At 40.5% G+C, this 24,306-nt stretch overlaps 3 protein-coding genes across 4 annotated transcripts; 1 reads left to right on the forward strand and 2 right to left on the reverse strand.

Moving 5' to 3' along the window:
- Positions 1-3,266: 3,266 nt before the first annotated feature.
- otoa (otoancorin) lies at positions 3,267-9,742 on the forward strand. The gene is made up of 16 exons (XM_029452136.1): positions 3,267-3,327; positions 3,553-3,694; positions 3,949-3,998; positions 4,457-4,586; positions 4,676-4,794; positions 5,464-5,605; positions 5,821-6,014; positions 6,093-6,183; positions 6,277-6,376; positions 6,474-6,670; positions 7,295-7,444; positions 7,537-7,679; positions 7,968-8,104; positions 8,272-8,369; positions 9,107-9,260; positions 9,386-9,742. Exons 4-16 carry the CDS (start codon positions 4,503-4,505, stop codon positions 9,466-9,468), a joined length of 1,692 nt encoding a protein of 563 aa, XP_029307996.1. The 5' UTR covers positions 3,267-3,327; positions 3,553-3,694; positions 3,949-3,998; positions 4,457-4,502; the 3' UTR covers positions 9,469-9,742.
- A 160-nt stretch (positions 9,743-9,902) lies between these two features.
- znf687a (zinc finger protein 687a) lies at positions 9,903-18,657 on the reverse strand. Of its 2 annotated transcripts, none has more exons than XM_029452154.1 (11): positions 18,562-18,657; positions 15,692-17,668; positions 14,783-15,038; positions 14,455-14,639; positions 14,166-14,350; positions 13,120-13,296; positions 12,697-12,859; positions 12,353-12,592; positions 12,122-12,234; positions 11,606-11,708; positions 9,903-11,518 (listed from the first exon to the last, which is right to left on the reverse strand). In XM_029452154.1, exons 2-11 carry the CDS (start codon positions 17,645-17,647, stop codon positions 10,883-10,885), a joined length of 4,014 nt encoding a protein of 1,337 aa, XP_029308014.1. In that variant the 5' UTR covers positions 17,648-17,668; positions 18,562-18,657; the 3' UTR covers positions 9,903-10,882. The 2 variants fall into 2 exon arrangements, with proteins under 2 accessions (XP_029308014.1, XP_029308015.1); XM_029452155.1 differs by lacking the exon at positions 18,562-18,657 and adding an exon at positions 18,080-18,210.
- Positions 18,658-19,805: 1,148 nt separating this feature from the next.
- On the reverse strand, positions 19,806-23,964 carry LOC115021282 (26S proteasome non-ATPase regulatory subunit 4-like). Its single transcript, XM_029451604.1, has 10 exons — positions 23,898-23,964; positions 22,777-22,917; positions 22,582-22,696; positions 22,225-22,311; positions 21,956-22,024; positions 21,611-21,826; positions 21,254-21,362; positions 20,979-21,116; positions 20,378-20,433; positions 19,806-20,282 (listed from the first exon to the last, which is right to left on the reverse strand). Exons 1-10 carry the CDS (start codon positions 23,921-23,923, stop codon positions 20,112-20,114), a joined length of 1,128 nt encoding a protein of 375 aa, XP_029307464.1. The 5' UTR covers positions 23,924-23,964; the 3' UTR covers positions 19,806-20,111.
- Between the last annotated feature and the right edge of the window lie 342 nt (positions 23,965-24,306).

Consider the following 24,306-nt stretch of genomic DNA (forward strand, 5'->3'; position numbering starts at 1 on the left):
ACTAACCCCATAAGGACTGTAATTAAGTGTTGTTCACCTTTATTTTCAGTACAATGAGTTTTTCAAACCTCGGACAAAGATTTCAAATAATTATATAATTTCTAACCTCAAACTTGTGACGATGTTATGTCTGTCTTTTTTTCATCAGATGAGGGAGTGCCTGGATAATGGTGAGAGAACTCTCAATGCACTTATTAAATGAATGAGCGAATGAATGATGAATGAGCTGTACAAATCCTAATCCCTATCCTTAGTGTATGAATGTAAGGGTGTATGTTTGCATGCATTATGCCCTCTGTAACATGAGTCACAACTAATACATTGCAAATACTGAGCCCCGCCCTGATGTGTTTGAACTGTGCAACATATAAATATTGACGTTTGCGATGTTACAGGATACACGGCGCCTAAGATGATGCAGATGAAAACTCTCTTCAATTACTGGTAATTCTGTTAGTGTGTCTCTGTGTTGGTCCCTGTTTTGTGTTTGATTAATTTCCTGGAGAGGAAAAGATCTTCTTAGATTTGTTTTAAAGATTGTTCAGCTGTTTAGCTGGCTTTTTATGAAAACAATATGTATTGGCTCCAAGCTATAATCTAATAATTAATTATTGTCAAGACACTCCTGACCAAACCGTTCAAATCCAGCTGCTTCAGTTGAGCTTCACAGCGGCCAACAGTATACGACTGTGGTCGTACTGTGCAGGATGTATGAATACAAATATGAAGTGTTGTTAAAAACACATTATTAAAATATATTGAAATATTGATATTGGCTCAGCTGAGTTCCACTGGATGATTAAAGGATTAAATGAAACAAAAAGTACAATACCTAATATTTAAAACTATTTCTACTTACTAAAAGAATTGTTTTCACTCTCATTTCTCTCAGCGGCTTGCCGATGCCGGACGGACAGTCTGAGCAATCCGACACGCTCCTATCTACTTTTCTCCAAATCCTGAATTCTGTCTCTACCGACAAAGCCAACAAAGACCCGCAAGTCGATGAAATGGTGTGAAAAAACACACACAGGAGCACTTGAACCACATTAAATCTCTCCACACACAGATGATGTGAAGAGTTATTGGTTATTGGAGCATTAAAATTATAATCTTAAGTGTTGATGGTTCATTTTATTAATTATTTGTCTCTTTTTTTCTACCTCTTTTTAGACAAACACCACGTGTAATTTACACAATCTTCTAACCATGATCAAGCTGATGAGGAACTCCTCTGTCAGTACTCCCCTCTAATGCCAAAATCTTACGTAAAAAAAACCATAATCCATTAACTAATGCAGCTCTCTGGCAGTCTAATCATTCCTCCAATCTCTTGTATTCCCTCAGGGGGCATGTGCCTGTTACATGCGAGCCTTTGTGGCCCCTCTGTCCTGGGTCACTTTGACCAGTGAAAACATGACCTCAGAGGACTATGACACACTGCTGTGGGAAGCCGAACCTGCGCTGCACAATATGCCTTCTAGAGGATTGAAACTTCCTATCGATGTAGGAAGGCACCAAAACCTCCTAAAGATGTAAGTGTGATTGTACGCAATCATTTCCTCCGCTGTCTCTGAGCATCTTTTCTTAAGATTGTAAATTTTTTGTCGTTGACTCCAGAGTGAAGGTGCTGAAGGAAGGAGTATAAGGGTCTGTCTAAAGGCCAGAAGACTCAGGTGGTAAAATGGGAAAAAGAGCAGATCACCGAGAAGAACTTCAACTGCACAATGAGGAACTCTGCTGACTCAAGATCATGTAAGAAATTAGATAAAGCCCATAAAGTCAGAAACCACTTTCCACAATATAATCTAGTCAAACATTACCAAATAATTCATGAGAAAATCAGATAACTTCACAAACACCCAAATATTACCCATAAATCCTTCATATTTTTGCTTCTTTCTGTTGTCACCTTTTGGTTAAGTATGAATGTGACTTGTAATAGCCTCATTTACTCTGTAGTGCTGATGGTGCACTGCAAACCTTCAGTGAAATGGCTCAGCTTGGAGGCGTTGACCTTGATGGGACCCTACGTTGCCCATTTAGCACCAAACGATGTTGATTCTTCTCCCAAAGAACAGGTATGGAGGTTTGCACACAATAATGAAGAGCTAATTATACTGGAAATAATCAACTATAAGATTTTTAATTGTTGTTTTTTTCACTTTCTCTTCTAGCTGTGTGAATTTTTCAAATCAGACAAGTTCAAATTCGCCACAAATATGGCCACCAAAATGAATCCCAGCCTCGGCAGGAAGTTTCTCCAAAGAATTCAAGATTGCTTCCGTACAAAGAACGAGTTTGCTGAGAATGTGGACAAGTGTGTATCCATGCATACATTAGTGCATAACAAAAATAAAAGCATTTATTTAAATATCTCCTTTCAAAATAAGTTACAAACGAAACTGAAGAGGACAGATGAACATAATGTCAATGATCTCCACTCACTTTTTACCCTGAATGTGGAAGCTTTGGGAGTGAGAGCATTATTACAGAGAGACACTCAATATAAGAGGGAGAGAAATATATATTTGTATAATTATTCTGTATACAAATCAATGCACCTGTCAATATAAAGAGCTGATTACACTTTCAAGAAATAGAAATTGAAAATGGAATAATCTCAACATGTTTGCTTTTGAACCTCGTCAGGCTCGGCATACTGGCCTGTCATTATTCCGCTGTGCCAGACTTGACTGCTGGCCTCAGCAAGAAGCTCCTCTATGAGCTCAACAACTGCGAAGACAGCCCCAAAATCACACAGGTATCACCCCCCCCCCCCCCCCCCCCCCCGGCTGGAACAGAAGTAATACATTTCAAGTTATTGTAATCTCTTGATTACTTTTTGTCTTTTTTACCCTCTCTCCTGATTCAAGCTGAAGAAGCATCTTGTCAAGTCAATGATGTCAAACACAAAAGGCGCTGAAGCACTACGTAAGCTGGGCAGAAGTATTGGCTTTTTGTCGCCCACACAACTGTCTGAGATCCCTGACAATGTTCTCAAAGAAGTTCTCAAAAATCTGGGACACAACATTCCATGGACACAGGCCCAGCTGCACATCCTGGTCAACAAAGTGTGGGGCAAGAGGGTGAGCCTGCCTGGCTGCTGGAAACATTTCTCATGCTCTCCCTCGATACTTATCTCATTCTGTTTTGCCTTAGTGTAAAATGATTTCCGGTGAGGAGCTGATGGCTCTTCAGTCAGTTGCAAAAGGTTTGCCAAGATGTGTGTTCAAGCATGTCAAGCAGATCCTGAATGATACAGAGGGCATGACGAGGATAACCCAGAGGATGAGGAAGCAGCAGCTGACGGCCATGCTGCAGGGGGTGAGTAAGGAGAGAGAAGCTAACTTTATCCATTAAGACCAACTCTAAATCTGATGAGCGTTGTCTTTTGGGGGAAACTGAGGGAATGCAATATTTAAATCCAGAGAGAACAACTAACAGATCTCAAATCTCAATCTTTTAAAAAGAGTCATGTTTTCTTATATATGATACCTTTAATAAACACAGTAGACATCATTTTAGAAAGAATCGAATGTTTCCCTGTAGCTGCTTGGAGACGTGGCTCTCTCCGAGCTGGTGCCGAAGTTGTCCGGCCCTTTGCTTCACATTCTTCCTCTTTACAAACTGGACAAAGCAAACATCACCGTCTGTGGACCAAGTGAGGGATAAAACATGGATTCTGTCACAGGTAAAGTCCCTGAATACCTCCTCTCTGCCAATAGCACTGAACTATCAACACATGTTTAACATACTCTGAATTCTTCGGCTTCTTGTTGTTTTGATTTGAATTATTCCTGTTCTTTCTGCATTCACCTATAAACCCATCTGGATTACAGAAGTCTTCATCAATGTATCCGTTAATTGTTCATTACGTTAGTTAAGTAATGAGTTGTATTCACTATTGGTGTGATTTATTTCCTACTTTGTTGTATTTTCCTTTAGGAATTGTTCCTGGCAAAAAATAAGTATAATCCACCGAAGCTTTGGTATAGGTAAGATATATGCAGCGGTGAACAGTGGAAACCCCATTAAATACAATGCAATACAAAAGCCTTGCATGTGACAAGGCTGAAATGGTTTCTATTGAGACTGGCACAGGTGTCAATTAAACGCACTGGAAAACCTGCTTTCAAAGCTTTAGTATGTCTAGTAGTAACATTAAATATTGATCACCAAATAAACAAGTAACATTCTTAATCCTCTCAAACATATTTGATTACAATCTATATGATTATTAGATATTAAAATATTAACACTCAAAAAACATTGGTGTTTTCATGTTGAGAAAAATGACATTTGACTTCTGAGTCCTCACAAAATACATAATGAGAATATACTGTATAAAGAATATAGTATGTTGTTGGGTCTTTCTTTTCTTTCTCTGCATGTTCTTGTCCCTGTGTGTACATTACATGCCATTACATGCTTACAATCAAAACCTACTTGGCAGAGACAGGAAGCTCCTGCGTTCAGTCCTTCGGGGAGTGACCTGTGAGATGATCGACAAAGTAGCGGACAACGATATGCAAGTCATGGCTCAGGCTATTACAGAGACTCCGCAGAGGATCTCCAAAAAGCAGGTATGTATTTACTCAGACACCATGTGCACACATTGTGTAAATAAAACATGTGGACAGTATACCAATGGATAACACATATACGTTTTCAGGCCGGATGCGTTGCCCGGAAGCTTTTTGCAACTTTGGAGAAAGAGAGAGCTGACTATTTCAAAACCATCACTGACGAGGAGATGCACATGATTCCCAAATCCTTACTTCTTCATCTGCCGTGAACAAACAGTCTTTTCTCTATCTCACTTTATTTAATAGAAATTCTATAATAAAATGTAATAAATCTCTCTCTCTCTCTGTCTCTCTCTCTCTCTCTCTCTCTCTCTATCTCTCTCTCTCTCTCTCTCTCTCTCTCTCTCTCTCTCTCTCTCTCTCTCTCTCTCTCTCTCTCTCTCTCTCTCTTCTCTCTCTCTGTCTCTCTCTCTCTCTGTCTCTCTCTCTTCTCTCTCTCTCTCTCTCTCTCTCTCTGTCTCTCTCTCTCTCTGTCTCTCTCTCTCTCTCTCCTCTCTCTCTCTCTCTCTCTCTCTCTCTCTCTCTCTCTCTCTCTGTCTCTCTTTGTATGAGTTAATTGAATATAATGCATTTAATAGATTAAATTAATTTAAATGAATTAATAGTATGCACATTTTTTTCTTCAAATTAGCTCCACCACAACTAGCTACAATATTAAATCAGCAACAATATATTATGCTACTATTGCTACTATTACTTAAGTAAAGGGTCTTTCACCACAGGCTTTTCCTAAGTAGAATTTGTGCGTTAAAAATTGCATAACTCTCTCTCTCTCTCTCTCTCTCTCTCTCTCTCTCTCTCTCTCTCTCTCTCTCTCTCTCTCTCTCTCTCTCTCTCTCTCTCTCTCTCTCTCTCTCTCTCTCTCTCTCTACAGGTCTTCGAAGGTGAAGGATTTGCAGGGCTCTGTGTGCCGCGTCTTACTCGACAAGATGGAAGCGGCCGACCTGAGCTCATTACCTGAATTGTCCCTGTCTCGCCCCGCCCTCACCAAGAGAGCTCTGCTTTGCCTGGCAAATGTACGCACAAAGATACAGACGGGTGACAAATTATAGTAAAGCTAATTTAAACTTCTCTGGAACCAAAAGATATTCCCTCGTTTGGTGTTTTGATGGTGTCTCACGCATTGATCCAAAAATGAATCTCCACTTATATATTAGTCAGGTTTTTTCTTCTTATCACATAGTGAGTCTATTGTGTGCAACAGCCTAAGATATTTACTGTGTATTTGCAGGGGACAGATTTATTTGGGTTGACCGGTGACGATGTGTCCAGACTTGGACCGTTTTTGTGTGAGCTTCAGTCTTCCCAACTGCTCCTCATGGCCCCTGAAGTCCTCAAATCCAGCCTCCATGCCATGACTTCCTGCGATCACATTCCTCGACGCCACATGGCGGGTATCATTCAGCTGGTCACAAAGACTTTTGGGTAGGACGGGCTCCCTGTGCACGCTGAAGTTACTGCACAGAAAGCAACAGTCTGATGCATCTTTTTTATCTTCTGCAGGAATCTATCTGATTGGTCAGCTGAGACTATGGAATCATTGGGTCCTTTAATCCTTTGGGACGACAATGCCACATCTGCTCTGCCCAATAAGGTGCATATCTTTCATCTTCTCCTTCATCATGATGTGTGCATGTATTTCTCATGAAACCTTTTAGTTTATTTTCCCTCTCTCTGTCTCTGACAGACTTGGATGAAGGACGTTATCTATTTCCTGAAGTCGGGCCTGAAACGCACCTCCAAGGCCCTGCGAAGGAAAATCTTCGATCTCATCATTACCGCATCAGGTGAGGAAGACACATCTGTTGTGTGCTGTTAATTATTCTCACTTTATTTCATTAGTGATTTCTCACCTGCTATGTGTCTCTCTCTTGTCTCTCATAGCCACAAGTAACGGTAACGATGTAAAAGAACTCACTGTGGAGATGATTGAAGAACTGGGAATGAACAACATCTACTTGACAGCTGCACAGCTGGATGGGATGTCAGACACAACCTTCCTTGCTACTTTAGAAACACTCAGAACCGTCTCTGGCTACAAGGCAGACCGGCTGGCCGTGCTCAGAAACAAAGCAGTCAAGGTACAGTGGAGGCACCGCGCCTGGTCCTTGTCATTCAGGGAGCAGACGACTCCTCTGGTGCAGATAGAGGGAGAAAGTACATTTAAAATGTTTGCCCGTTCTAACATTTTTAGGTTTCTTTGTGGGAGTTGACAGTGAGGTCACTGCAGTAAAGGACTGTAAAAGATTCTCCTCCACCCTCACTGCAAATATCTTAAAATAATATAACCGTATTGAATTGGTACTTGTTTAATCATAAAAACTGAAAGTGCACAAATCATTTGAAATGATGTACAACTTAAAACCTAAAGAACAATAATTCTCACAATATCCACCAAATTCAACACCAGAAATGTTGGCAAACATAGAAAACTGCTTCCCAACCATTCACTCTATGTTTGAAGCAAGAGCTACGAGCTGAACAGTTACCACCGTCTCAAGAAACATACTGTATGTGTGCCGCTCAAGGAACGACATAAATCTGGTGTTTACAGTTTCTTTCCTTAAGCAAAAAGAAAACACCCCCCCCCCCCCCCCCCCCCCCATCAAAATCCAAGTTCAAAACTCCTTCAGAATAGAACTCAATCACAGTCATTTTCTGGGCAAAGGTCTGATTAATTTGAGTGTTTGTGTGCGTTTCTGCAGACCTTGGGCCCGGTGTCACAGATGAATGAGAGTGTGGTGATGCAGATGGGATGTATAACTCAGGGCTTCTCCAACACAGACCTGAAGATGCTCCCCTTCTCACTGGACTCTCTAGAGGATATTGCTAACTGTGGGTGGAAGGAGTCCCAGGTGAAGTATAGAAGCAGCTTCACATGCTCATGGCTACTATTCCTGTAAAGATTAATACAATGTTCACTAATCAAGACTGTCTGTCTCAATAGATGGAGTCGGTGTGGAAGGGTGTTGCTAAATATAACAACTTGACAGCGCAGCAGCTGGGAGCTGCAGACATTGTAGCACTGAGCCAGTTCATCTGTGGCCTAAACTCCAACGAGTTCAGACAGCTTAGCATTGAAGCCTTCAGGTTTGTGCGCACAACTAGTCATTTTAAATCATTAAAGAGAGGTAAAAAACAACAACATAAACGTGTTCACTTAACCTCAACTATCTATGCAAGGGTCTGATGCCTTTTCCCCGCTCAATGTCCTATTTTAGTAATACTAACAAGTAATTACGGATGCTTAAATAGTTTTGTGGCAAATGTTACAATCAAGCAAGCGTTTTGTTAAGCTCATAAAGTATGCATTATTTAGTCTAGAGCGGAATAAAAATACTTTGACGATGTTAAAACCTTTGTTTGCATTTGTCACAGGGATGCTGTGGGCTCAATGAAAAGTGTTGAATGCTCCTACAAGGTTGCACAGCATTTGAAAAGTAATGCTGTGTCTGCAAATGGAAGTCCCAACACCTGGACTGAAGCACAAGTGTATGAGCTGGGCAACATCATTGGTTAGATAATCGCCTCTACTCAGTGTTCTCTGCAGGAAAACAAACCCCATTATAGTATTCTTACATTACGGTGATGTGTTGGCGGAAAGTAGTTTTAGTTTTAGTTCTCGTTCTGTGCTCTGCAGCTTTCTTACATAATACTGACCGGCTGTTTCTGTCTTCCTCAGCTGGGTTGGATGCAACTGAGTTGGCTTCTTTAGACCCGTCTGTCTTCTCATTCATCCACGAGTTGTGCATCCCGCTCATACCACCAGGCAACTTTGCTGTGAGTAACTTTCTCTAACTTTTGTTCTTTCCTTCCATAGTCTTTTAGATGGGAGCCACATCCAGTAACTAAGTACATTTACTCAAGTAACATACTTTCATAGAGGTATTTGGGCTCAATTTATATATTCCCATGTTATGCTACTTTATACTTCCACTCAACTACATTGTAAAGGGACATTTTGTACCTGTTACTCTAGTACAGTACACTTATCTGACAGCTATGGTATCGTTGTTAGATTTTTTCATACAAAACATATCAGTGATGCATTGTTTAGTGACAAAAAGAATATCCCTTTTATCAAGTCATTTTTGTCAAAAACATCTGGACGTGCAGTCGGATTATTTCAACAATTTTCTTACATCAACTTTTTAATGGTTCTAGTCTGCCTTATTCTTTCTTGTTTCAAGATACAGACGCTCATTTGAAGAAGAACTTTTGAACAAGTCAACAGTTACAACACATATATTAATTCATAAGCCATAATACATATACATTAGTTTACATGTATACATATACATGTACAGTATAACAATCAAGTAAGATTTTGAATGCAAAACCTTTACTTTTTATATATATTTATGTATTATTGAGGGATTGTATTCCTATTGGTGCTGCGCCCTTTTGTACTTTTTCGTCTATTTGTCATGTCTGAGAGCAAATGTAAGAAATTCTGATTCCCTTGTACGTGTACTTACTTGGCTATTAAGGTGATTCTGATTCTGTTCTCCCTCCAGGGTCTCTCTGTTGTTCAGCTGGAGGCTCTTGGACCTGACAACGCTGCCATGGTAACCAGTGAACAGCGAGCTGCCCTAAAAGACGAGCAGCTGGCCGCACTTGAAAGGTCCGTGACCGGGTCACCTGACCAAACACAAAGATCTGACCACTCAGGTAAGAATAAATAATAAATACCCATCACTCACAGTAAGAACATTATTTATATTATATTGTATATATATTGTGTATTTATAGAACTTAAAGACTTTGTATTCAATCTTCATGTCTCTCTTGCTCAGGAGCTCCATCGATGAACATCGAGGGGATCTCAGCCTTCATGAAGCCGCTTCTGTTTCTCCTCATGGGGTTCCTGCTGCTGTGACAGCAGAGTCTGCACATCCAACTGCAAACTAAGCAACCATTATGTTATAGTGACATGTCATTCTTATGTTATTTCAATGAAGACTTCCCTTAGATTGTCTGAGATCATTTGTGTGACAGCGTAGGAGTGTGGCTTTTCTAAACATTAACAAGTACCCAACATAATCATGACCTGTTAAGATGTGTAAGGAATATTGCATATTCTGTCTCTATATATTTATAAGAAAGTATATTTTAATAGAATGAAGAAGAATATTTAATGTGTGTCACTCTGATGTCTTTGATACTGTACTGATCAAATGGAAAATGACATGTGATTAAACTCAATAAAGAATAGTCCTATACGTACTCAGGTACCGTTGAAATGGTATTTAAAGACAACAAAACGTTAAAGTTAAAAAAACACCATGTGGAAGTTTTTTTTTTTTGTTTTTTTTTAATAAACATTCGGTTAGAAATCGTCTTGTCAATGCAAAAACAGAAAAAGTTAAATACAACAATGTGTGTTAAAGCATCGGATAATCTCCTGAGAAAGTAAACACAAGCGCAAACAGACCATGACTACAGAACATTAAAAAAGGGAAAGTTCCTTAAAAAACAAAAACAAAATCTTTTTTTTTTTTTTTTTACAGTGCAGAAGACTGAAGAAAAATTAAAAAATACAAGGTTCAACATGTTTCAACTTCTTAGCAAATCATTAGGAATAGTCATAAACACATACATACTGATCTTCTGTTTGCAATAATCTCCTAAAACAAGATTTAAACATGTTTTAAGCAAATCTCTGTAAATTAGTTTTCATATACACTAAAATGTATAGAAGCCAACGGGGGTCAATCTAACATGTTGTAGTATGTTTGTGAAAATGGCTGGCAATAAGGAAGTATACACATTTAATAGTAAGTGAGTTAACATATTCTAAACTGCTGCAAGATTATCTAAAAATGTGTAAAAACAAAAGAAAAGGACTTAACAGAAAAACACCCGGGTTGCCATTCAAGCGTCTCAACAGGATAAAAAAATATTGAAATCGAGACACATTTCATCGCTGTCTATCAACATTCAACCAAAATCATAATAAAATCACATTAGGATCACAGTTCTCTACACTCATTATCATGTTAACGTGGTCACAGCGGTGAACTAGTCAGACCAACACTGACCGGGAAGTCCCTCTAATCTTGTTAGTATCATTGCTGAACACAGAAACGCAGCATTAGATCCTGAGTGTCAGAAGTTTCGTCTCATCTCCACCAGTTAAAAATCACATTTGATTGTTTTACAATCTATTCACATACAAAGTACAACCTCTGTCCTACCACTGTTCTTTGGTTAGTGCAAAAGTGCGCAGATGACCGTAAATAAGGCACTTGCGATCACATACCGACACTGCTCTTCCCCACGTCTTTGCCGTCTTAGGGAGTTTTTGCAGAGTTCCTTGCGTTGATAAAAGCCATACCGTGAGTTCTGAAGTGCGTAGTCAGATCCGTTGCCTTTTCAAATTGTTTGCCGCACACCCTGCAGGCCAGTGAGCCCTCGTCTTCCTTCCCCAGAGCTATGGAGAATTGAGAGGAGGGCGACGCTGGTGCAGAACCATCCAGCGAGCTCTTATCATCGTGGTTCCTGCTGTTACCAGGGGAAGGTGCTGGGTGCACGCTGAGGGATTGCTGGTCAGTGGATACATCCTTCACTTTGTGGGTGATGAAGCGATGGCGTGACAGGGAGGAGATGGATGTGAAGCAGGCGCCACACTGTAAACACTGCTGACCGCCACCGCCGCCGCCCTCCGCCCCTCCTCGCCGGTGCTTGCTAATATGCTCCAGGAACGATGCATGGTCCTCTGTGGTGAAGCCGCAGGGGGCGCAGCGGAACCCAGACTCAGGAAGGGAGTAGGGGGCAGGAGCAGAGGAGGAGGTCCGCAACTTCTTCACTGGACTCACTCCATCGGTGGACTCTTCGTCCTGCTCCATCTTCGCAGCTCCTGTCTGTCTGCGGCAAGGCGCCGGACTGCCGTCCTGTTCTGAGGAACTGTCGGCCTCATCTCTGCCTCCCTGTCACCGGAGGAAATCCCGATAACTGCCATTAACATCTTCGTAAAAAGTCTTTCCAGTTTTCTTAATAGAAAAAGAGTGGCTTACCATTAGTGCGTCTTGGATTTCTGGGTCATTGCCGTGTCTTAGCTGGACATGCCTCTCCAACATCGCTCTGCTGCTGAAGGTTTTCTTACCCTCACTACAAAACCTACACACACACACACACACACACACACACACACACACACACACACACACACACACACACACACACACACACACACACACACACACACACACACACACACACACACACACACACACACACACACACACACACACACACACACACACACACACACACACACACTTATGACTGCAGTGAAGGTTTGAGTAGGCATCGTATTGTAAGATCACTTATTTCAGGAGTTTACAACAAGTTACCAACCAAGCAAGAACATTATACTGTATATGATCCGGCAAACTTCACAGGCTATTATCGGCTTCTTTTGCAATAATTAACATTAACTTGGCAAATTTTTTCCACTTCCTGTCACATCCGCAACAACAACAACAACAACATTATACTGTTGTTTAGTTTGCAGAATGTGAGATACTCACTGGCAGCGAAAGCTACGACTCATGACTTTGTGTTTGTCTCTGATGTGGCGTCTCATACTGGAGGTGGTGGTGAAGGAGCTCTCACACTTGTTACAAGGAAACTTCTTCAGTTTCTACACAACACAAAAAAACATATGGCATAGTCATTTATAGGTGCATCTGAAAACATAATGAAAATGAGTCAAATTTGACATCTTCAGACAGCGGGTTGGGATGGGTGGACTTCCAGACCTTGCTATGTTGTACAGCCATATGGGTAATGTAGTCTTCCCGGTCTGTGTAGCGTGCATGGCAAGGCGCGCACTTCCACCCCGTGGGTGTCTTCATCTTTTCTGTCTTCACTTTCTCTTCTTTCTCTTCATCCATCCATTCCTCTCCATCTGAGCTGTCTAACTTCACTGAAGGCCGTGGATGAGAGGAAGCAGCTGGAGGTGAAGGCAACTCTTGTTTTAACGGTAGAGTCTTATGGCTCTGGGGAACAGGAAAAAAGAGAGTGACATCATAAGGCTGATATATATATATTTTTTTCTCTCTCTCTCAACTGCACAATATTAGACACTATAATGTGCATGTACCTTGAAATGGTCCAGAAGAGATTTCCTCTGAGAAAACAACTTGGTGCACTCAGGGCATTTAAACACGTGCACCTTCTGGTTGGTTAAATGAGTGTCAAAGTGGATGTACAGCAGGGACTTGTTTGTAAAAACTGTGTCACACATGACACATTTATAGATTGACCTGTGAAAGGATAAAACACTGGATCAATTAATTGAAAGGAAAACATTGTTTTTCCATTGGGTGTGTGTGTGTGTATATAATATATAATATATATATATATATATATATATATAAAATATATATATATATATATATATATATAAAATATATAATATATATATATATAATATATATATATATATATAATATATAATATATAATATATAATATATATATATATGTGTGTGTGTGTGTGTGTGTGTGTGTGTGTGTGTATATACATGGTCTGTCCTTCAGTGAGCGTTGGATGTTGAGCACTGATGTGGTTCTGTGTGCTGGGGGCAGATTTGAAAGCCATGGGACAGCTGGGGCATTTGTGGAACATATCACAATGAGCCTGTTGGATGTGAGCCTTCACTGAGTTCAGTCCTCCAAACACCACCAGGCAGCTGGAACATCTGCAGAGGGAGAGAGAAAGGATTTATTGAAGTGTATTGAAAGTGTTCTGATATAGGATCACACCAGACTCTCCCACCTACAACAAACAAACAAACAAAAACATACCATCATTTCATCTTTATGATTATACAAAACAAAATGCTTTGTTGACCAGAATCTATCCAATCTATATTTTTTTAAAGAGTTAACTGAAGGAGCCTGTACTTCATCCTCTGAAAGCTCCATGCTTTTACAGCACAAAGTGTGTCGAGTTCCCTCTTAAATCAAACCTAACATTCCAAAATGGCTGTCATGATGATGATATCATATGCTGTGAAGGAGCTGATAGACCTCAACCACGTCACCTTTTTATCTCCTGTATACTAGCGTAGGTGGTTGTAATGTTCTTAACCTCTCCTCATATGACATCTCTTTCACGCCTGGTATTAGTTTGGTAGCTCGGCCTACTCATTTTCTTTCTATATATCTATATATATTTTTTTTCTTTTACTTTAAAAAAGGACACCAGACCAAATTAGCAGATTCCAAATGAGATCTCAACAAGGATTAATATAATGGTAGAAATATTTCCTTGCTTACATTTTGATAAGTTCTTTTGATTATCACCAGAAAATGCTTACATTTTCCTGGATTTAATTTAAGTACCCCCAAATCACACCAATTACTCATGCTATGGAGATCTTCCTGAAGATGGGCTCCGTCAGTGTTCTTAACAAATAGTCTAAATATGTTTAAAATATATACATCACACTGTATCACACTTAGCAAATCATTTATATAGTGCTGGGCCCAAAACACAATGACAGAGAAAAGAGAGAAATATGGCCACATAACCAGAATTGATGTGGGTATAACAACGATATCACACCTGTATCCAATGCGGCGTGCAAAGTGTAAACAGGTCTCATCAAGGTGTGTTTGAAATAGCGGCTGCTTGGCCGTGCCCCCACATTCTGGACAGACGTGTGCTGGACAGCCTTGGTGGATGCGTTGATGAGCCGCTGCGCTACAGCTGTTGGGCAGGAGCATGGGAGGAGAACACTCTGTGCATGACTGGAGAACAACAGAAGAAGAAAGGAATTCAGTTAGTTCATTTTCATATGATTGGAAAACTCATTTTATGCATTTCTCTTTTTCCTCTCGCTCAAAAGACTCACAGAGGTTTGTGTTGCTTTGATTTCTTGGAAATGCTCGGCCACCTCTTCTTTGCTGCTAAACTGAACCTGGCACTCGGGACATTTATTACTGATGTACTGCACTGCCTCGGCTTTCTTCTTCAACACTGCTTGATGCGGCTGGGACTTTGGGTTGGGGGGGGCCTGGCCTTTGGATGGTAACGGTCCTGAAAAGGATGACAAAAGAGTTGAAGAGAGCACAACTGAGGAATTAATAAGGAATATACAAAAGAGAGACATAAATCACACACACAGGAATCAAACACAAGAAACGAACAATTGTGCCGAGACGGAGATATTGTTGACCGACCAGTAGCGCTGGGTTCCTGCTGGCCAATCATCTGCTCCACAGGTACAGGTTTCATGACCAGGTGTGAACACTGCATGATCAGGCCTTTCTCCTTGTGCTCTCTGGCGTGGAAAAGCAGGCTGCACTTGTTGTAGAAGGCTAATCGCTTGGCGCAGTGATTGCAGGTCACCTCAATCCTCAGCGAGCGGCGATCGTAGTGCCGCGCCAAACTCTGCTCCAGGGCAAAGGCATCGCCGCACTCCAAACAGCGGTAACCCTGCAGGGGATCAGACATTCGTCTTCTTAGATCTTGACATTGATATGAAATAAAGCCATGTAAAACAGTGGTGTGAACTTGTCATGACAACAAAACCAACTAAGCCTAGTTGTGGAAGAGGAATGTTATAGTGAAACTGTTTCACACATGACAATGTCCAGATGAGGAGTTATACCTACCACACACACACACACACACACACACACACACACACACACACACACACACACACACACACACACACACACACACACACACACACACACACACACACACACACACACACACACACACACACACACACACCCTGTGTTTTGCTTTTTTCAGATTTAACTTTAAATGCTAAGCTCAACAGCTGGATATACTTGATCTGTTTATGGGTTTGCGGCAGGGGTACCTAGTTGCAGTTTACACAATTAGAGCTGCAACTAATGATTATTTTGATTACAGATTAGTTTCTTAACAAATCGGTTTTGTCCCTAAAATGTCAGAGAATAGTGAAAATGTCTATCAAATTTAGACAAAGCTCAATGTTGCACATTCAAATCACTTGCTTGTTTAGACCAACCGTCCAAGAAAAAAAAAAAACATTCAGTAAACGATCATATATTAATCGACCAATTGTTTCAGCACTGTACAAAATGGCAGTTTACCTGTGCAGGTAGAGGAAGGCCCCACTCAGCAGGAAGAGGCGAGCTCAGATCTGGTTTATAGCTGGGCAGCAGGTTCTTGTTGTTGAGGATCTTGTTGAACGCTTCTACCAGGTTGGTCTGAGTCTTGGATATGATTGCCCCAGTGCTGTTAACTATGGAAGCTGGTCTGCTGTTGCTTTGAGGCGTAAGCAGAGGTGAAGGTGCAGGAAGAGTCATCCCACTGCTGAGAGTTTTCGGACCCAGGCTGCGAGGGTTGATCCCACCCGGGCTGCCTCTGGGAGTGCCGACAGAGATGGTGGGCAGGGCTGAAGATTTGGTGATGCTAACAGCCGTCAATGAAACTTTAGGCTTGGTGTCTGCTGCGGTTTTGTCTTTGACCATACGGGCACTTTCCAGCGTTGCAGTACAGGCATCCTGGAGCATCGCCATCGCAGGCAACTGAGGTTGCTGTGACGACTCCCTCTTGGATCTTGTGTTAAGACGTTCTGGAGACCGTTTTGTACTATTCACACCCTTGGTAGTGGCTCTTCCACTTCTTTTAGGTGCAACGCCAGTCACAGTCCGTGTGATGCTGCCTGTAGGCATTTTGATTTTAACTTTGAGGGGACGCAATGGAGATGAAACCTTCTGTGCAGCTCGAGCAGACACAGGCTGCCCAGTACCAGCACCACAGCTCTCCTTGTTTAAATTGTCTCTAGCCACCTTTCCACTCAGCTCCTCAGTGTCACCTGGCCTGTCATCTTCTCTGGGCTCACTTTCCATGAGCTCCTCTTGGTGACCGAAGTCCTTGTGGTTCGCTGCGGTTTGGGCCGATTCAGGGCTCCTGCTCTTCTTGGCGACTACAAGACCTGTCTCACTGGGCGGTGGGCTTTCAGGTGAGTCCCTCTCGTCAATCACATGCTCTGGATATTTCTCCTCTTTGACTGATGCAGAGCTCATGCTGAGAGTGGGGAGGCTCTGTAGTTTAGGAGCTTTTGAGGGAGAACGGGGGGTTTTACGTCGCCCCTCCTCTTCACGTTGGGGTTTAGGTTTTGCAGGTGCCAGAGAAGGCAGCCGAGGAGGAGGAGAAACGAGACAGGAAGTGGTGTCAGAAGACCTAAGCAGCTCAGACCGTAGTTTTGCTCTGTTTTTAAATTTGGGAGGGGAGGACATTACAGATTCTGGGCTCTCCTGGATCACCAGTGGACTTCCTAAGTCTGGTTCTGAGTCTTCTTCATCTGAGAACATAACATGCTTAAATCCAGCCTTAATACTCCCGTTTTGTGGTAAAGGAGAGGATGATGGTGTATTCCTTTCCTCCTTCTGAGGGGAGTAGGTAGAGAGATGAGGGCTGACTGAGTGTAGGGAGAGAGGAGTTGAGGAGTTGGGACCAGCACAAGTCGAAGACTGGAGTTGGAGGAGGGGTTTCAAACTGTTCATGACATCAGTCGTGTGCTGGAGCGAACCAACCTCAGCTCCTTTATCGTTTTCACCCTCGTTAGCGTTCAGTGTGGACCTCAATGGTGAACGAGGGGGCCATGGCTCTGTGCTGGACTCTCCCTGATCCCTAGGGACAGATCCTTCAAAGCCATTGGCAACCTGGGGCTCAACAGAGGCATCAGCAGGAATTTTGAGACCAAGCTGTGAGGTGATGTTACCGACCTTGACCTGAACCTGAGAATTTAAGTCACTGCTTGAGGGATTGTCTGTTTTGTCCCCGACAGACTTCTCCTCCTCTTCAAAAGACTCAGACCGTACTATGTTCTTTACAATAACACTGACCACAGGAGGGTCACTATGCGAGGCAGGAGGGCAGGGAAAGCATGAAGGAGACCCGCTCTCTCGCTCATCTGCATTAGTCCCCACCTCATTCCTGTCCTCCTCTGGACTTGATTGAATGGCCTCTTTGGCATCAATGTCAGGAATGTCAAAAGCTGCCAGCAAATCATCAAAGTCTGGGGTCTTCATGTCCCCCATTGCCAGCACAAGGCTTGAAACCTATAAGACACATCAGTCATAACAATTCATATAACGTTCATTTATTTACCATATGTTGACACAGCCAGTGATGGAAGAAGTATTCAGAAATAAAATATACACACTGTGAAAACACTCCACTAAAAGTAAAAGTCCTGCATTCAAACCCTCACTTAGGTAAAAGTATGTAAGTAGTATCAGCAAAGTGTACTTAAAGTACATAAAGTATAAGTATTCATTGTGCAGTAAACAAAGAAACACTTCTGGAGTTACATGATTTTCACTGGACAGGAAGAGGAAGAAAAACTGTAATCTGAAAAGTAACTAAAGTTGTCAGACAAATGTAGAGGAGTACAAAGTAACATTACACCATTTCCCTCAGAGATGGAGAAGCATAAAGTTGCAGAAAATGAAATACTAAAGTACAAGTACCTTGATTGTGTACTGAAGTACAGTACTTGAGTAAATGTACCTAATTGCATTCCCCCGCTGGAAACAGCTAAATTACTTTTGTATCTGATTGAAAGAAAACATGTGACAGCTGGTATCATCACAAGAGGGACGAGACCTTTTTGCTTGAATCGAAAAAATGTGTTATTCTGTTCCAGACTTTACTGGTGACAAATAAACTGATCTAAAGAAACAAGAAATGTGCTGTTTTGCATGTCAAACTTAACTGTCATGTTGCAACAAGTGGGTCCTTCTGCTAACAGCTAGCTAAACTTTAGCATTTAACAGCTAGCTGGTCGTGCTAACGTCAACCGACCAACTTTCCACACGTAGTCAAAAACTATAATAAGATAGATCAGTGTAATACTCAGCTAATGTGGTTATAATAATCTATGTTTAATGCGTGTTGTGTTCATTCTAGCTGAAGCTAACATTAGCTCACGCTAGTATTTAATGTGAATTACCTGCTAGTTAGCGAAGTTGGTTCCTGACTTTCCTCTCGGACGCATAAATTCCTCGTCACCAGATCGCGCGACAGTGACTTCCCAGGTCAAATGTTTACATGTTGTTCACAGAATTAAAGCTGAATGTTAAATGTTCATTTTCAAACACTATCTCAATAATGCTTTTTCTAACACGAACTGTACTTTCTACAATAAATGTGAATATTTGTTTAAAATGTTACTTGTACTTAGAAATTAGCAACAACATATACTTAAAATACCAAACTTTACTAGTCCTGGAGAATGGCCCATTTTATAAGTATATATTATATTATGATTATTGATTCATTAATGTACATATATTATTTAATATACTGCTTGGTAGGTGATTATCTATGTGCCTATTTATATCCAGCGTCTAAAAATGAATATTAAGGTTGTTTTTTTTCAATAGCAGCTAAACATAATTTACAATGTGATAAGGATTGTAAAAGATATGCATGTTAATTGATATTTTATTTGGCATTTTTATATATTATTTGCTCTATTTTAGGTATTAGGTGAGTATTTTAGACAAACCCAAAGTAGGTTTCTACCTCACCTGTTTACTATTATTCTATTCTATTAACTTTTTCTCCAACTAGCCTTTCTTTTTTAAAATGTGCAAGTAAAACATAAAACATTTAGTCTTATTGATATCATAATATTATTATTATGTAAGTAACTAGTAACACAAGTTATCAACAAATTTGTAGAGTAAAACTTACAATATTTCTATCCGAGGTGTAGCCGAGTAGAAATATAAAGTAGCAGAAAATGAAGTAAAACACTAACTCAAAATTGTACTTAAGTACAGTATTCGAGTCTGGAATTATTTGTATAACATTTTAAAACACTTGCTGACAAACTCTGTTCTCATAAAATATGACTTTTGGTTTGGTTTGGTTTTGTATAGAGTAACACAAATGCAGATTATTATTCTTAATCTGAGTATTTTGCCAGAAAAGTATCTACATAAAAACACATTTTCACATTAGTCATACCGTGTTGACCTGCTGGTTTTAAATTACATGAAGTTATACAATGATGCTTATTCCTCATTCTCATAATTATTTTCATCTTGCCACTTAACATGTTGCTAGCTGCTTAATACTAGTGACGTTTTAACATTTTTATTCCAACATTCATTGATATTTTGAAGAAGTAGGTGTGTGAACATTAAATGTTGAGACTGTTATAACTGTAAATACATTTCAAGCATCAGATGAAGTACCCCCTTGTATTGTGTACATTTATTGAGGAAATCTGCTCATGTCACTGAGTAGTTATATTACAAAATATTCAAAAGTAAGCATAACTGCTTGACACAAAAAATTCAATCAGAATAAGCCTTTAACCTAATGATGAAAACAAAAAGGCAAACATTGATTACAGTTAACAAAGCTTCATAAACACAAGATGAACAAAATGGTTCCTGTATTGAGGAGAGTAATAACGTTACTGTGAATGACACATGCCGCGCAATTCTCTTTTTTTATTTATCATATATTAAAGTTCCTCTCTTTGGGTGTTCATTTCTTTTTTTCCTCATCCTTCTTGGTGTCTGTTTTAGAGCCGCTCTGGGATGCCAGAGAGCCCATGGCGCTACGAATGGCCTCGTTGTTAGGGTCTACTCCAGGAAGGTTTTCCAGGACGCTCTGAAGAAACTCTGGATCCTGCATAACATCGTAGTCCTCTTCATCCTGCGCACACAAACATTACATTTGGCATTCTTTACCATGAACTATTTAAAACTGGTGATAAAGACAAATGAGAACTAATAAAGGCTTGTGCTTACCTTAGGCTTACTGGAGTCAATGTCAGCTCCTGTGTCCATGTCCTCAGCACCAAACTCTGCAAGATAAATTAAACAGAAATGTTGTGGTCATTTTCAGCCTGGAATAAATTATCAACTGCTGTGCAAAAACCCATTTGGACCCTTTGACCTGTATCTAATACCCAATTATTGCATTGTGTAACAAGAGCAACGGCATTCAGTACACACGTTGTATCATACTCTGTAAATATGGACCTAAGACCAGAACAAAAAGCTCTTGCCAACTTTAGTCATTGATCACAAGTAGGTCAGCTAATGTCAGCATATTAAGATAATTATTATCCAAATGTGCAGTTATATATACCGTACACGCACTTCTACAATCAATCATAACTACAGTAATAAAAAGGCTTTTGTCCATGGCGTATTTTAGATTTAAAAAGAATACATATAATACAAGTAAAAGAGACACGGGACACCCATCAACCACAAAAAGGCTTCCTCTACCTTGAACATTCATTTATATTGTTGATGTGATTCATACTGAATCTCAGCTTGTATTAGAGGTTATCAATTCTCCTGGCCAGGGAAATTCAGAAAATTCAAAATAATAATGTTTAACCTGCTCCTTCTCCCTGCATGGACATCTGCAGCGCGTAGGCGATCTGTTCATCCTCTGTCATGCGGCTGAAGTCTGGGAGAGCAGGTGTGGAGGATTCTGTTTGGGGAACAGACATCTTCAACAGGGCATCCTCAGACTCTGCAATAGAGAGAGAGAGAGAGAAAAACACTGTGTGAACACACTCACGTTGGGCGCTATGAACCCTCCACTGGAGGAAGATGCTCAGAAATTGGCATCTATGATAGCAAATCAAGTATTTGGGACATGTTTCTCACCATCTGCAGCAGGAGAGGGAATCCCAGCTTCAGCAGCTGATGTGACAGCAGCTCTGCGAGCTTCATCCTCCTGTCGTTGTCTCTGCTCCTCCATAGACACCCTCAGAGCCTAGAGATAAGAGAGGAAGAAACACTCTAATGAAATGGCAAGTTGCATTACGCCACACAAATATACAATGAAGATTGAATAAAAAATGTGGTATAGAACGTAGTTGTAAAGAAAACAGCAATATGGATGAATAATCCAGAGGCTTATAAAGGAGGAGAGAAAGGCAAGAAAAGTTGTGTTTACAATGAACTATACAAACGATAAAAACTACAGTGACCTATTGTAGCGTATTTCCCCTGCTCTCTTACCAAGGCCAGCTCTGGGTCTGCACTGGGATCCACTCCAAACTCAAAGTCACCTGCACCCAGGCCCAACACTGCACCTCCCTCTCCAGCCAGGATGGGTGAGGACAGCAGGGCATCAGCCAGACTGGGGCCTGGAGGCACTGTGACCAGGTGAGAGCCGGCTCCCTCTTTACCATTCAATGTGTTGATGAAGGCCGTCAGCTTCTCTGTGTTCATCTCCTGCACGGGTGAGAAAGAAGAAGGAGGTTAGCACGTGGACTAGACAAAAGCTTAGAGAGCAATAATATACACTATAGCACATTATATATTCAAAATGTTGAGTGTGTGTGGAGCATTGATGGTAAATACCTCCTCTCCAAAGTTAATGATATCCACATTGACCTTTTCCTTCTTTAGACGCTTTGCCATTTTGACCAGCTATAAGAAAATAAAAATACTTCAGTAACACAAACACACACATGCATACATAATGTATTTGGGGCCTGTAATAAAAAAGCATTACTAACTAGACTGGATAACAGAACAGCTCTTTTTACATCAGTGCATGTTCCCATCCAATCCAAAGAAAATCTTGCAACATGCAAAAACAAATTGACTTATGTCAGAACGTAGCTCACTTCTTTTTCATTGTCCTCCACTGGGCTGCCAACAAATGCAATAATGCGCATCTTGTGGTTTTTTCCCTGTCTGTGTTTCAGCGCCAACTACAGAGAGAAACATAGAAAATGACAAAAAAACATATGAACTGACGAAATACATTTAAGTGACAAATATGACAATAGATATTTTCAACAGAGACATCTTGTATAGCAAGAAAAGCACAGGTGTAAATCCTTGCCAGTCCTTTAACTGACCTCGCCATACGCCATAATGTTCCAAAAAATTCACTTTACACATCAATTCTAGCTCCTTTATTGTTTTCCCGCAGGAGGAGCAGGAGAAGACTCAGTGTGTAATGAAAGTAAAAAACTCACATGTGCCACCCTGATGCCGGTGCAGAAGCTGATGTTTCCACGAGGCTGCACAGCATGCAGCTTTGACAGTATCCTACCCGTGTCTGGAGTGAGTGTGGTCAACACCTCACAGTTACTGCACGGGGACATAACACTTGTGTTATTATATTACAGTAACACATTTTAAATGTCTCATTCAAACACACTGCCTCTTACTTGGCCATGGTGATGAGGCCCACATTGTTTTCAGGGTTGGTGCGTGTCTTGGAGTGACAAACAATATTAACTGCGTCCTGCTGAGCCTGCAGCCTGGTGGGCAGAAAGTCTCCATTGCGCATGTACTCACTGTTGTCCACACTAAGAAAAATGAACAGCAGCGTTAATATTACATTACACCGATTGGGAAAATATTGTTGTAGGCCAATATTAATATGTGCATCTCTAATAAAAACACTGAATAACATGTAAAGGGGGCAGACACTGAAATAATTCATTAGAATTACAGTTACAGCAGAAATGGCAACCATTTAATGGTTTCAGCTTCTTAAATGCGAGGATTTGCTTTAAGAGTATTGGACTGCTGGTTGGACAAAAGAAGCTATATGAACACGTTGCTGTGGGGAAATTTGATACGCATTTATCACTGTTTTCAGTTTTTTAATAGAGAAAATTATGAAAAAAAATCAATCAATATATAAACACATTAAGGACAAATATGGTTGTAGCCCCAGTGACAACAATAGCTCCTGCTGCTACCTATAAACAACATTTACTTTGTTAACCAAAACATGGTTTTCATTGTTGTGTACTCTATCTGACTGCATACAAAATTGAGAGACAGTGTCTATTTGTGAGAACTGGATAACATGGTAGGTTGGTTGGACAAATAAAGGCACCAATAGAGCACATAGAGATGCATGTTGTGACTGACAGCAGACAGTAGTTTCGTTGGCTAGCTGATGTTAACGCTTTAAACAAAGCCATTGTATTATATTTGAAGCACACTCTGGACTTTACAGCTGAGTTCAATAAACGTAAGGTAGCAACACTACATCGTTTTGCATTTTTAAACATAAAACTTGTTAAATGTGAATAACGTGACTAAAAAGTCGTTTGTTAGCTGTGAGCTAGAAGCTCGTGCTGGCTAACGTGAGCTAGTTAATGGAGTGACTCGGGGAATAGCTTGAGCATATTGTAAACAAAACAAACACACCTGAACAAATGTTTTAGGAAAACGAAGTCAAAACACGCATATTTGATGTATAACATGGTAGCTTATTTTGAAAAAAAGTTAGCTGTCTCAATATTTTACTTTAAACATATTTATAATTCCTTACCAGACCATAGTACTTTCAAGCCCCATCTTGATGTCTGTGGTTTACCACGTCACCGTGAGGGTTTATGGGTAATGGTGTTTATATATATATATATATATATATATATATATATATATATATATATATATATATATATATATATATATATATATATATATATATATATTATATATATATATATATTATATATATTTAAACTGAAAAAACCCTATGAATTTCATACAATGTTAGGATGATTGATAACTCTCTGCTCAAATGCCTAACCTTTAATTTCTTGCTATCTGAACGAGTGGTGTGCAGATTTTCAAAAGGCCAGGGGTAAAGATAAAAGGGGGCACTTATTTGATCACTGGGTTGTGCATGCAACAGGACAAGAACTGCCAACAATGCAGATATTCAAAGAGAGTGT

The sequence above is a fragment of the Cottoperca gobio genome, chromosome 16 (genome assembly GCF_900634415.1).
Source record: "Cottoperca gobio chromosome 16, fCotGob3.1, whole genome shotgun sequence".
Lineage (NCBI taxonomy): Eukaryota > Metazoa > Chordata > Actinopteri > Perciformes > Bovichtidae > Cottoperca > Cottoperca gobio.

Coding starts and splice junctions, on each gene's coding strand:
- otoa (XM_029452136.1), top strand. CDS start 4,503: ATGATCGACAAAGTAGCGGACAACGATATGCAAGTCATGGCTCAGGCT. Junction 6,015..6,092: donor CTGGTCACAAAGACTTTTGG/GTAGGACGGGCT, acceptor TATCTTCTGCAG/GAATCTATCTGATTGGTCAG. Junction 7,680..7,967: donor CTTAGCATTGAAGCCTTCAG/GTTTGTGCGCAC, acceptor CATTTGTCACAG/GGATGCTGTGGGCTCAATGA.
- znf687a (XM_029452154.1), bottom strand. CDS start 17,647: ATGGGGGACATGAAGACCCCAGACTTTGATGATTTGCTGGCAGCTTTT. Junction 15,039..15,691: donor GCCTTCCTCTACCTGCACAG/GTAAACTGCCAT, acceptor GATCCCCTGCAG/GGTTACCGCTGTTTGGAGTG. Junction 12,860..13,119: donor CTCACTGAAGGACAGACCAT/GTATATACACAC, acceptor ATCCTTTCACAG/GTCAATCTATAAATGTGTCA.
- LOC115021282 (XM_029451604.1), bottom strand. CDS start 23,923: ATGGGGCTTGAAAGTACTATGGTCTG. Junction 22,312..22,581: donor CCGGCATCAGGGTGGCACAT/GTGAGTTTTTTA, acceptor TTCTCTCTGTAG/TTGGCGCTGAAACACAGACA. Junction 21,117..21,253: donor TCCCTCTCCTGCTGCAGATG/GTGAGAAACATG, acceptor TCTCTATTGCAG/AGTCTGAGGATGCCCTGTTG.